General features: G+C 52.2%; 1 protein-coding gene across 2 annotated transcripts in view; it reads right to left on the reverse strand.

The window, feature by feature from the left end:
- Window positions 1-248: 248 nt before the first annotated feature.
- The window catches only part of VWC2 (von Willebrand factor C domain containing 2), a 100,401-nt gene continuing 87,463 nt past the window's right edge, over window positions 249-13,186 (reverse strand). Inside the window, exons 3-4 of one of the 2 annotated variants that reach the window (XR_013360606.1) lie at window positions 367-752; window positions 249-281 (exon numbers count right to left, since the gene is read on the reverse strand). Coding sequence is in view for 1 of the 2 variants with exons in the window: in XM_077864246.1 (XP_077720372.1) it covers window positions 601-752 (152 nt within the window). In the remaining variant the exon portion in view is untranslated. Of the gene's footprint in view, window positions 753-13,186 lie in introns of both variants that reach the window. The other variant, XM_077864246.1, reaches the window with a different exon arrangement.

Consider the following 13,186-nt stretch of genomic DNA (forward strand, 5'->3'; position numbering starts at 1 on the left):
CTGGGAGCGGGGACGGTAAAGGCAGGGGGTCGTCACTGGGAAGGCAAGCTACTGACGTGCTGGGTCTCTAAGGACAGACACGAGGCCTGTCTCTGTGATGGAACGGGACGGGGCCGGATCTCAGGGTCCCGTGCCTCGTGGTGCATCGACGGGCGGGCGTCGGCCCCGCAAGAGAAGCAGCGTCGGCAGCCGCCACCGAGCTCGCGGACAGAACCCGAACTGGAGGCGACAGGCAGGTACACAGTGAGGACGGTTGACAACACGGCATTTTTAATCTGTATCTATAGAAAACACGTATATAAGCTCTCTAATGGAGGGATTATAGAAATACATTGAATATATAATAGTGCTCCTCGGTGTACTTACTGTGAAAATAGCACATTTATTTAGAGAGGGGGCTCATGCCCCGAGTTCTCGTGGACGTTTTGAAATGTACCCATTTCTTTCTCTCGGGGGAGCAAGGATCGCAGAAGCGCCGCCCACCTTCCACGTTCCTCATCCGAAGTCTCCTCCCATTGAAGGATGCTCCCCAGGGTCCTCTGGAAGGTTCCCATCCGTAAAAGGTTCTAGAAAAACGTCTGTTTTTTTATGGTCCCGTTTCTACATCTGCCGGCACTCGTGCCTCGTACACATGGCCTGCCTCTCGATCCTCCACGTCCCCTCCTCGTAAGTACAGTGACATATGGTACATTCATCAGTCTTGACCTCTCTTCCGGCCGGGATGACCGCGGTTTCTGCAAAGCAGTTTGGGCCTGAAACACACAAAAACCGTCTAGGTCAGGAGCGTGCAGGTGCACCTCGCGCGTTGCCCGGGTAGTTTGTCCACGGTCTCAGGAATGATGCTGCGAAGGGCTCAGCCTAGAAGGAAATACTCCCACTTTTGGCCCCGAAATGAAACTGGTGTGGTTTAGGTTTGTTATGGCAACACTGCCACTTCCACCCGCTGTTCCATTTGTGGGCCTGAGACAGGAGTTGAACCTGCAGTCTTTTGATTTAATGAATTCTAAGCAATCGTAGGGGAAAAATGAATTAACTGGGGCTTTCAAAGAACCGGGTTTATTCTTCATGGCAGCTTTGCAAGGGGCAGTGCACATGGGCCAGCTGCTCGGGGCAATGGTGGGCGCCGTGTAGCTTCCACACCTGCCAGAGTGGGCTGTGGGGCGCTGGCAACACTGGCTGCCTGTCCCCCTCCCCCCTGGGCGGGTTCGGGGCCTCGGCCCAGGGGCTGCTGCCGCTGCCACCGGCTTCGCGGTGACCAGGCCTCTGCACCCCCCGACCGCTCCGCCGTGCGCTTCCCAGCCCCCTGCATCTTCCTTCGTGGAAGGTCAAGGATGCGGAGACGTGGTTTCCAAGACACCAGTCGAACAGAAGCTACTGTGTTGTGGTTCGCACACCTGGTTGGGACGTGACAGGTGTGGGGTCTGCGTAGGGCCTCCAGCCCGAGCCTGAGCGCTGAGGCAGATCCCCACCCCCCTCCCCCTCTTCACTTCTAGGTCCTCGATAATACGCTCCCACTACCCCGAGCCGGGCTGGGAGGGACGCCATCCTAAGGGCACGAGAAACATTCGTCTACACAGTTGTTAAGAATAAGCGAATCCAAACAAGCTCCAGGAGCAAGACTGGCTCCGACGCTTCTAGGCAGAGGAGTCCCAAGCACAGGAACTCACGGTTTCGCGGCTACAGTTTTCACATTAGCCCAGTGGTCAAGCGCAGCAGCTCCTCGATGCCACCGCGTGGTCCCCGCGCCCCGACACACAGGGCCCCTGCTCCCGCGGGGACTCTGCTTGCTTCTCGCCCCCAGCCCTTCCCACAGGGCTCCTCCCGGGACTTACTTTACCTCCGTTGGAGACCTCTAGCAGTTAACAATCATCCATCTGGGAGTGGATCCAAATTGCAGCTCCAACCCTCTCTCTCTCTGGAGCAGGGTCCCGTGTGTCCCGCCCGCTGATACCTCAGACGCCCGGGGTGCGGTCAGGTCCCTCCCCTCCGCCGGCTTTGCCATATTTTAAATACAGACCCTTGCCCACCCAGACGGCCGGTGTGAGGCCCTCTAGCCTGGCACATGCCTGCACAACCCACTCGGGGCTGCTTCCCGACGTCCTCAGCCCAGGACAGCTTCCTCAGCTCCGTGAGGTCACGGCCCAACAGCGCCACGACAGCCGTTCTGGGTGGGACCCACTTTGTCTACACTTGGCCCACTCGGCGCGTGAGACACCTGTGATTTTGACAGTCCACTCTAGCTCTCTGCAGTGTGCTTCTTTCTGTTTGTCTCTTTTATGGAGTTTAATCCAAGGATGCAATCTCCTTCTAATTGGCCCTAATATCTCTCAGTATGCCTTGCACATTAAAGACACGCCCTAATTGCACTTGCAGGTCCCCTCTCCTGAAACATCTAGATTCAAAATCGGATGGCACTGCTTAACAGTTATGTGACCCTGGACTAAGTAATTTCATTGTTTTGGGCTTTAACAGCCTCCTTTAGAGAAGGGCAGGGGACCCCGAATGGACACTTTTCCAAGGAAGACATCCAGGTGGCCAGAGCAGACACAGGCCAAGATCCTCAACATGACTCGCCGTCAGGGAAATGGAAACCAAAACCACCACGAGATACCACCTCGCAGCTGTCAGAGTGGCTAAAATCAAAAGACAAGAAATAACAAGCACTGGCAACGATGTAGAGGGAGGCGCCCCTGTGCACGGCTGGTGGCAGTGTAAACTGCTGCGACCACTGTGGACACTGCATGGGGGTTCCTCGGAAAATGAAATATGGAAATACCATCCAATGGTATACCCAGAGGCTCCACTACTGGGTATTTACCCAAAAGACAAACCCACTAATTGGAAGCTCTGTGCACCCCGGGCGTTGCAGCGTGGTGGACAACCGCTGCGCCAGAGCAGCAGCCTGAAGGCCCACTGATAGGCGAACGGGCGAAGAAGGCGTGGAATCTACGCACACTGGACTGCTACCCCGCCGCTGGGAAGAATGCATCTTGCCACGTGCAACCACATGGATGGACCTGGAGAGTATGGTGCGGAGTGAAACAAGTCATTCGGAGGAAGACAAGTACCACACGGTCATAGTTTTTCGTGTGGATGCCCAACTGCTCGACACCGTTGGTTGAAAAGATGATCTTTTCTTCATTGCACTGTGTTCACCTCATTGTCGAAGATCAGGTCGCTCTACGTATTTGGGTGTATTGGGGGGGGGGCGCTCAATTCTGTTTATTGATTTATCTATCAATGCTTTTGTCAATACTGCACTGTCATTTCACGTGGGTTGTTGAACTTGTGGGCACGGAATTGTCCCTAGAATTCCTCTGTTATCTATCTAACATCTGTAGGATCTGGAGTGATGCCCCCTATTTCTGAGATTAGTAAATTGTGTCCTCTCTCTTTTTTCCTCAGTGAGCCTGGTAGAGGCTTCTCAACTTTACTGAGTTTTCCAAAGAACCAACTCAGTTTCTTTGACTTTATCTCTGAATTTCACATTTTCTTTTCTTTTTATTTTTTTCTTTTTATTTTTTTTCACATTTTCAATGTAATTGATTTCTGCTAAAATTTTTACTTTTTGTTTTCTTTCCTTCTGCTTCCTTTGGATTTAATTTGCTTGTCTCTTTTTCAGTTCCTTAGGTGGGAGTTTGGACTGATTTCATTACTTTGTTATTTTCCAATATACACATTCAGTGCCTCCTTATGTATCCCTCTCCAAGCACCACTTTTGCTGCATCCCACAAATTCTGATCAGTTGTGTTTTCACTTTAATGAAGTTCAAATGTTTTAAAACTTCTCTTGAGATGTCTTTTTTTGATCGATGTGTTTTTAGAAGGCTGTTGTGTATCTCCAAGTATCTGTGGATTTTCCAGTTACCCTTCTGTTATTGATTCCTGGTTTAATTCCACTGGGGTCTGAGAGTAGACACTATATGATTTCTATTCTTCTAGATGTATCACAGCGTGTTTATGGCCCAGATCACACTCCATCTTGGTAAACGTTCCATGTGAACTTGAGAAGGATGTGCATTGTGCCATTGTTGGATAAAGTAGTCAATAGGTATCAATTATATGCAGTTGATTGATGGTACTGAGTTCAACTATGTCCTTACTGATTTCCTGCCTGCTGGATCTGTCCTTTTCCAATAGGAGATGTTGACGTCTCCAACTGTAGTAGTGAATTCATGTATTCCTTCCATCATTTTCTGCCTCATGTATCCTGACACTATTGTTGGTGAGTACACATGGCGGATCGTTACGTCTTCTTGGAGAGGTGACCCGTTTATCATGAGTAATCACCTCCTTTATCTTGGATACTTTCTTTGCTTTGATCTACGCTGAAATTAATACAGCTACTCCTGCTTTCTTTTTATTAGTGTTAGAATGATATATTTTTCTCCACCCACTTACTATATATATATATATATATATATATATATATATATATATATATATATGTATGTATTTTATATTTAAGGTGGGTTCTCATAGACAGTACAGAGCTGGGTCTTTTTTATAAGATTGTATTTACTTATTCATGAGAGACACAAAGAGAGAGGCAGAGGGAGAAGCAGGCTCCCTATGAGAAGCCCTATGCAGGACCCGATCCCAGGACCCCAGGATCATGACCTGAGCCAAAGGCAGATGCTCACCCACTGAGACACCCAGGTGCCCCCACATAGGTGGGTCTTAAGTTCTGAACTACTCTACTTCTATCTCTTAGGTCATTAACATTTAAAGTGAATATTGAGGGGCACCCGGGTGGCTCAGTCAGGTGCCCAACTCTTGGTTTTGGCTCAGATCACGATCTCAGGGTGGTGAGACAGCCCCACGTCAGGCTTCGTGCTCAGTGGGGAGTCTGCTTGTAGATTCTCTCTCTCTCTGCCCCTCACTCCACTTATGCACACACATGCATGCTTTCTCTAAAATAAAGCTTTAAACAAATAAAGTGATTTCTGATATAACTGGATTTGTATCTACCATATTTGTTACTCTTTTCTATTTGTTGCCTTTATTTTTTGTTCCTATTTTTGTATTTTTCTTTCTGCCTTTTCTGGATTTAACTTAGCATTTTATATGATTACATTTTCTCTTCTTTTTAAGCATATGTTGCACTTTTTTTTTAACTAATCCAAGCCCACTTGCAAATAACACTTGTGCTTCAAGAGTAGTGTGAATAATGACAAATAACAAATAATCCCAATTCCTCCCTCCCAGCCATTGCATCCATATTAGTATTCATTTCACTTATTCATAAGCATAAATATAGGCATCTATCCTGTTTTATTCCTGTTGGTAGTAGTTTGCATCTTCTCCCCCCTAAAATCCGGTTTTGCTAGAAGTTTATAAATTTCGTGGATCTTTCCAAAGAACTAGCTTTTCTTTCATTGATATTTCTCTAGTGATTTTCTGTTTTCAATTTTATTGATTTTTTGTTCCCATCTTTACTATTTTCTTCTTGTTACTACTCTAGTTTCTTGAAGTGATGACTTAACTGATGTAAGAATTTTCTTCTTTCTTAATGTCAGCATTCAGTTCCATAAATTTCCCTCCTGGAACTGCTTTAGCTGTTGTCTCAAGGGTGTGGATGGGTTGTATCTTCCTTTTCATGACACATTTAGTTTTACAGATTTGTAACTCCAGAGCTACTAAGAATCTTGAGGGGGAAAAAAAACAACTCCTGCTTCTGCTAACTTGGCTTATTGGAGCTCGATTTGCCAACATATAGTATAATATCCCGTGGATCTCAGCCACAAGCAATGCCAGGAGGCAAGAAGACGTGGTACTGATGAAGGCAAACCTACGCCGGTGCCTGGAGGCGTATCTCCTTCTCTTCCATCAAAGACTGAACACCGAGGCACAGCCCGGAGCACGAGAACATCAGGGCCCTGGAGCAGGGGTCCTCGCGGTGTCGGAGCCCCGTGGGGCCAGCACTGGCTCAAGGCGGCCCACTTTATTCGGGGCACTAGACGACTGGCATTCTTTCCTTGGGAACCATGATGTTAAAAAATAATTCCCAACGATGCACAACTCGGTATCAGTTCCTGGTCTTGAAACAGCGACGTTTGTCTCCCCTGTTGCAAATCACGTTCCCAACCCACAAATCTGTCTCTTCTGAACATGAAATCCCCCCACTGGTATTTACAGAGGAAGCCACGAATGCATTTCAATTTCCTTGACATGCACCTGGCGTATGTTAGATTCGCAGGGCACTGGTTTCAAAAAAAGACGGGAAATACTGTTTCCCTAATGTGCAGTCTCATCTCCTGCCGCGCTAAACAAAATCACCAAGTGCGTGCTCACGTATGTGTGAGCACACGTGTCCATGTGCACATCCACGTTCTTCCGGGAAGGATCTAGTACAGAGGCATTTCTTAACCAGAAAGCAGCAAAAAGGACAATTAAAATGGGGAAAAATTTTAAATGGCAGTAAATTACGTACCAAAAGGAAATAGACTCGGTTTCTGCAAAAGGAACCGTTTTCTCCAAAAGAACACTACTCTGAAGTGAGTGTCCTTCCCTGGGAGCGGCTCCGGGAGTGTGTGGGGAGGACATGGTGTCCCACACCGTTCACGCTTCCTTTCAGAGCGCGTCCTTCCCAGATTCCCGGAACGGAGGCGCTAACTCCCAGGTCCTCCTACTCCGGTCCCTCCAGTCCATAAATTCTGATTCATCGTACACCCCCAGCCTGCGCCGAAATCCAAGAAACAAAACAGTCCCTCGTTTTTAAGTGAGACATTCTCAGAAAACACTTTAGTAAATCCTATGCAGAAATGCAAGAAGTATTTTCTGAAGTTTTGAAATATGGTGAAAGGTCTGCTGTTTCAAAAAAAAAAAAAAAAAAAAAGCCCCCACCATCAGCAAAGTCGGGGCAAGCTCCATTCAAGGCTGCAGTGGAATTTCCGTCTGCAGACCCCAGAGGTGAGGCGGGGCCCACCCGGCCCGAGAGCCTTGCAGGAAGGGCTTGACACCCCCTATCCGGACTCTCTCCCCCCTCCCCGAGCACGGGGGCCTTGGCGCACAAGCAGCTGCTAACATCCCGACGCGTGTTTCTAATCCACGGAGCAGTGTTTGAAACATGAGGCCATAGCAGAAGGGCAGAGAGGGGGACAGACCCCCCCCCGCACCTGCAGAGCACACAGGGGACCCTGGGGGCAGCCCAGGCCACGCTCCCACCCCCACCCCACGGCCCACGGGCACACTGCTCACCTTGACACTGGGTGGCAACCACGGGGGCAATCTGTACTGAGCTTGGCTCCAGAACTATAGGTCCTGTCATCAGTCCACGCAGACCAGGAGAAGACGGCAGGCCTCGGCCGCTGGCTGTGGGTCTGGGGCTCCGTTAAAAGTAACGAACGCATAAGGAGCCGTTGGGGACTGTCGTGTCGCCTGCCACCCGCCTGTGGAGCCTGGGGGGAGGCCGCTGCCTGTGATGGGCCCGCCCGGCGCGCACCTGCTACCTGGGCAGCCGGCGCTTCTCTGGACACTGCTGACGTCAACTTTTCATCATCCAGAAAAACACACAAATACTCGGTCGCAGCGCTGGGTGAGTGTTCCTGAGCCGACACACCGGTGAGGACGCACACAAGCCCAGGGGCGGGGCACTGCCTGAGGACTCCTGGGGCCCTGGGTCCATGCACCGCGACCCCCAGGGTTGCCCGTGTCCGCACCTGGTGGGAGGAGAACCATCGGCCCCGGATCCTGTGCAGCGGGCCTCCTCCTCGGAGCGCCGTCCAGGATCTGTCCCTCTGCCCCCACATCTTTGGCTCATTCCTGTTCCGTTTCAGGAACATTCTCCACCTTATTTATCCTACTACTGACAGGTGTCTAGCCTCTGAACTTCTGTCCCCGGCAGACGGCTGGAGTGGGACCAGAGCAGCCGTTCTCAGAGTAAAGGCCGCTGTCTACATGCTTAGGTGTGAGTCCAGGGTGCGCTCCGGCCCCAGGAGTGGGGTGCTCGGCTCATGCGGTGTGCGGCCCTGTGGCCCTGCTGCAAACCCAGACACACACATTGCCCCACAGCGGGGGTGCCAGTTCGGACCCTCAGGGTCAGTACGTGGTGATTGCAGTTCATGCGGGTCCTGCACAACACCTGACACTGTTAGTCTGCATTATATTTTATCAGATCGGCTGCATGTGTCATAATACTGGGTTGTAGTTTTATTTTCCATTATTTTTTAAGTTTTTTTTAAAATTTTCATCTATTTATGATAGTCACACAGAGAGAGAGAGAGAGGCAGAAACACAGGCAGAGGGAGAAGCAGGCTCCATGCACCGGGAGCCCGACGTGGGATTCGATCCCGGGTCTTCAGGATCACGCCCTGGGCCAAAGGCAGGCGCCAAACCGCTGCACCACCCAGGGATCCCTATTTTTTTTTTTTTAAATTTAAGGGGAGGAGGAGGAGAGAGAGCACAAGATGGGGAGGGGGAGAGGGAGAGACAGAGACAGAGACAGAGAAATCTCAAACAGGCTCCAGCTCAGCACGAAGCCCGATATGGGGCTCGATCTCATGAACCTGAGGCCATGACCTAAGCTGAGATCAAGAGCCAGATGCCTAGGGTTGCCTGGGGGCTCAGGGGTTGAGCATCTGACCCCGGGGTCCTGGGATCGAGTCCTGCATCAGGCTCCCTACATGGAGCCTCCTTCTCCCTCCTTCTGTGTCTCTGCCTCTCTCTCTCTCTGCCTCTCATGAATAAATAAATAGATAGATAGATAGATAGATAGATAGATAGATAGATAGATAGATAAATTAGTATAAAAAACTTAAAAAAAAAAAAAGATCCAGCTGCCTAAGCAACTGAGCCACCCAGGCACGCCTGGTTTTAATTTGCATTTCCTTGATCACTCAGGATTTCGGTGTTGACATTCAGAACGCGCCATGCAGGTCATATGCATTTATTTCCTACCTCATTGTCCAGAGTTTCTTGTTTATTTGTAAGAACTCTTCACATACCGTGGATCGGTCCTGCCTGTGTTGGATACATGGTTGTGAATAAAGTATCCAATTATAATTACAGAATTATTGTCTCTACTTTTAGTTCTCTTATTTTTCATTTTTTTACCTACTTTAAGGTCACGCCATTGGGCACATATATATTTAGATGACTGACGTGTGACCGTTATATCAATCCTTTTACCATTGGTCTCTCCTGATGCTTCTTGCCTTAGGATCTAAAATCTCTGACATCATGTAGGGCCAACTGCTCCCACCGGTTACGTTACGGGGTCCGTCTTTGCCTGTGTTCACATCCAATATATATATATTTTAAACCTAGAGTTAAAGCGTCTCTTGAAAGCAGCATCTAGAGTCTAAAAAGTGCTGCGTGGAAATCTGTATCTTTTAATGACACTTGACGTCTACTGGATGCAAAGCTGCGTACCTTTGGGCTTAGATCTGTGCTCCTGGATTTACTTTCTGTTCGTCCTGTTTGTTCCTCTTGCTTTCTCTCCCTTCGTGGTCTTCTTGTGGATGAATCCAGCGCTTTCCCTCCTTTAGCTCCGCTGTCTTAGCTTGTTACCTGCCTGCCGCCCGGGAGCCGGGCCGCCCCTGATTCAGGGCTGGGCAGCAGGTGCTCCCTGCCCTGCTTCTGCTGTGCTTCTGGGGGCTGCACACCTGGCCTGGTTCCCGAAGGGTGATCGTGCCCCCAAGTCCTGGGAGCCCACCGCCCGCCCGTCGAGCCCTGCTCCTGGCTCCTGGCTCCTGGCGCAGTGTCCAGCTTCCTGGCCGCCGCGGCCCCGGGCTCCACTTCCTGAGACCCCTCACCCCCTGCCCTGGGCTCCGCTCCCTGAACCCCCCCACCCCCTGCCCTGGGCTCCGCTCCCTGAACCCCCCCCCCAACTCCCTGCCCTGGGCTCCGCTCCCTAAGCCCCACCCCCAACCCCGCCCTGGGCTCTGCTCCCTGAACACACACACACACACCCTGGGCTCCGGCTGGTGGGGGAACACCTACCCCAGCTCTGGGGACACGTCGACGCCCAGAGAAGCAACGGCAGGTGCGCCCCCTGTTCCCACAGCACCTGCTCTCTGCTGCCTCCAAACCAGTTTCTTTGCTTGTTTTTGTTTGGAATATGCGTGTCTGCTCTCTCCAGCCCAAGATGGGGGGGAAGAGGGGACTTCCTCATAGGCCCTCACTTCCGGCCACCAACAGTGGAACATGGACTTAACATTTTGTTCTCAAAGCACATCGGACTCACAGCTGCCAGGTGAGAGGGGCAGACCCCACGTAGCCCTGTGCGGTGGGCTGTGCACCTGTGGTGACGGTAGAACGTCCCCCCAGGGAGGCCGGGAGGCAGCGATGCTCACGGAGCTGGTCTGAGTCTTCTCTGCGTGCTCCCGTCTGAACGGACTGTCTACATCCCTGGGTTTATTTTTAATTTAATTAACTTATTTATTTGAGAGAAGGAGACAGAGAACAGAGTGAGGGGCAGAGGGAGACACAGACGCCCCGCTGAGCAGGGAGCCCGACGCGGAACTCGATCCCAGGACCCTGAGCCACCAGGCGCCCCACGTCCCCAGTTTTATTTTATTTTATTCTTTAAAGATTTATTTATTTATTTATTTATTTATTTATTTATTTATTTATTTATGATAGACACAGAGAGAGAGAGAGAGGCAGAGACACAGGAGGAGGGAGAAGCAGGCCCCATGCTGGGAGCCTGACGCAGGACTCCAGGATCGTGCCCTGGGCCAAAGGCAGGCGCCAAACTGCTAAGCCACCCAGGGATCCCCCTTGTCCCCGTTTTTTTTTTTTTAATTTTTATTTTTTATTTTATTTTATTTTATTTATTTATGATAGTCACACAGAGAGAGAGAGAGAGAGGCAGAGACACAGGCAGAGGGAGAAGCAGGCTCCATGCACCGGGAGCCCGACGTGGGATTCGATCCCGGGTCTCCAGGATCCCGCCCTGGGCCAAAGGCAGGCGCCAAACCGCTGTGCCACCCAGGGATCCCGTCCCCAGTTTTAAACAAGCTCTTTCATCTCCCTGCTCTCTGGTCATTAGCAAGTCAAGTACAATTTTGCGTGTCTCTACCCACTTATGTGAAGACATAATGTTACCATTTGTAATTCATGTAAAAATACGACTTTCGGGTCTGCAGCAAATGCGCCTGCCCTACGATGACGAGGACGGTAATCCCCGCCCCCGCGTGTGGCTCTGGGTGGCGAAGGCCTCGCTCTGCTTTAGCTCCGTGTCTCCTCTGTTGGCTCCCGCGGCAGAGGCGCCGCTGTCGACCGAAGGCAGCAGAGTTGGGGCTTAGAATGTTCGGCTTCCAAACCGTCAGACCTGGAAACCTCGTGTCCGACTCCCTCCCCCCAAGACGGGAGAACAGAGGCCTAGAAACACCGAGAGCGCAGCGGTGAGGGCACACGGGACGCCTCAGGTCCGCACAACGTGCATCTGTCTCTCGGACTTTCTGGATGCCGTCCGCCGTCCGCTGTGCCAGGTGGCCACCCTGTTCCCAGATCCCAGGTGTGAGTGACGGTGACACACAGGGACAGGACACGTGCGCGCCGTTGCCGAGGACCAGGGAAGGCTTCTCGAATCCGAGTGGGAGATTGGAAACAATGTTCATTAAGACCGCGTTCCTTCCAGCACGGCTCTCCCTCCCACAGCGTGTGGGTCACCTGGAAGCCACATGTGGGTCCCCAGGTTCAGCTCCGAGGGGACAAGGTCCCCAGGGGTTGCTCATGCATCCTGACTTCAGACCAGGCCAGTGCCCTGCAGCCGCCTGCCTGATGGCCCTGGGTCCGCCCCCAGGACGGCCTCCTGCCCCTGGCCGCCCTCCGTGTGTCACGCACACCTTCGCTCTGTCCCCACACGGGAGGACCCCTCACGTACAATGGAGCAGCGATGCGTGCAAGGCCTGGGCATGTCCTCAAAGTCACCTCCAAAATGGAGCCGAGGTGGCATCCTGCCTGAAAAGCCACGGGCAAGTGGCCCCTGGGCCGTGGTCCCCCTCGGTGCCATGGATTCACCTAAGACGCACGGAGCCCAACATGTGTAACGAGGACGGGGTGACGCGTGTGGCCCCCGTGAGGGCTGGGCCCACGGAGCCCATGTTCCCACCGGGTGGCTTCCCGGCCCAGCCCCCAGGTGCTGAGCACCCTCTGCGCCCCGAGGCCGGGCCGGGGCCGCAGCTGCACTGGGACGGTCCCGCCACGGCAGGGCTCCCAGGCCCCGCACCTGCAGCGACCCCTCCCCTGAGCGCAGTGGGGCTTGCGGGCTCCCCTAACGTGGCCCGGCAAGCTGGGGGTAAATCGCAGTGCTAGGAAATCAGAAGGAAAAACCCAAATCGTTGTATTCCCGATGGAAGAGCGTGTAGCAGCACCACAGCCTTCCAGCCCCATGTGACCGCGACGCCGTCGCCTGAGAACTGAACTCCGGAGGCACAGCTGCCGGGCCGACCACATAGGTAAACCCACGTTATCGTGGGCAGGTAAGGAGAAGCAAGGCCAGGCTTGCCCCTAGGTTCTGGGGACCAGGACTGCAAGCAGGAGAAAGAAAACAACCAAAAAAGGCAGTTGGTGGGATCCCTGGGTGGCCCAGCGGTTTGGCGCCTGCCTTTGGCCCAGGGCGCGATCCTGGAGACCCGGGATCGAATCCCACATCGGGCTCCCGGTGCATGGAGCCTGCTTCTCCCTCTGCCTGTGTCTCTGCCTCTCTCTCTCCGTGTGACTATCATGAATAAATAAATTTAAAAAAAGAAAAAAAATTAAAGGCAGTTGGTGACGTGATGGTGTTGACGACCGGCGTTGGAATAGCAACAAGGGAAAAAACTGCTTAAAGAAGCAGGAAAGGGATGCGGGCAGTCGTCCCACGGAGTCCAACCCGGAGCTGCCAGCGGGAGCTGGGCTGAGCCACGCACGAGACCCCGCGGTTCGGTTCCGGCAACGCACACGTGCACACACCACGTGCCACAAAGAGCGAGGGGCGGGGGTCATTCTGCGTTATGGAAAAATAAAACATATGCTATCCACAACAGGAAAACCATGGAGAATCAGATACAAAAGGAACACGATGTCAATCCCACCTAAAACCACGTCGAGGAAGCCCCTCCCGAAGGCCCAGAGGCAATGTGCAGCCTTCGGGCTCCAGCAGGCAAGGGGGCCGCGCAGTGCCACGCAGAGCCTGCAGAACACTCCAGAAATGAATGAGGCCAAACTCCAGCAGGAGCCCGTGTAAGATACGTTTTAAA

Source organism: Canis aureus, chromosome 21 (assembly GCF_053574225.1).
Source record: "Canis aureus isolate CA01 chromosome 21, VMU_Caureus_v.1.0, whole genome shotgun sequence".
Classification (NCBI taxonomy): Eukaryota; Metazoa; Chordata; class Mammalia; order Carnivora; family Canidae; genus Canis; species Canis aureus.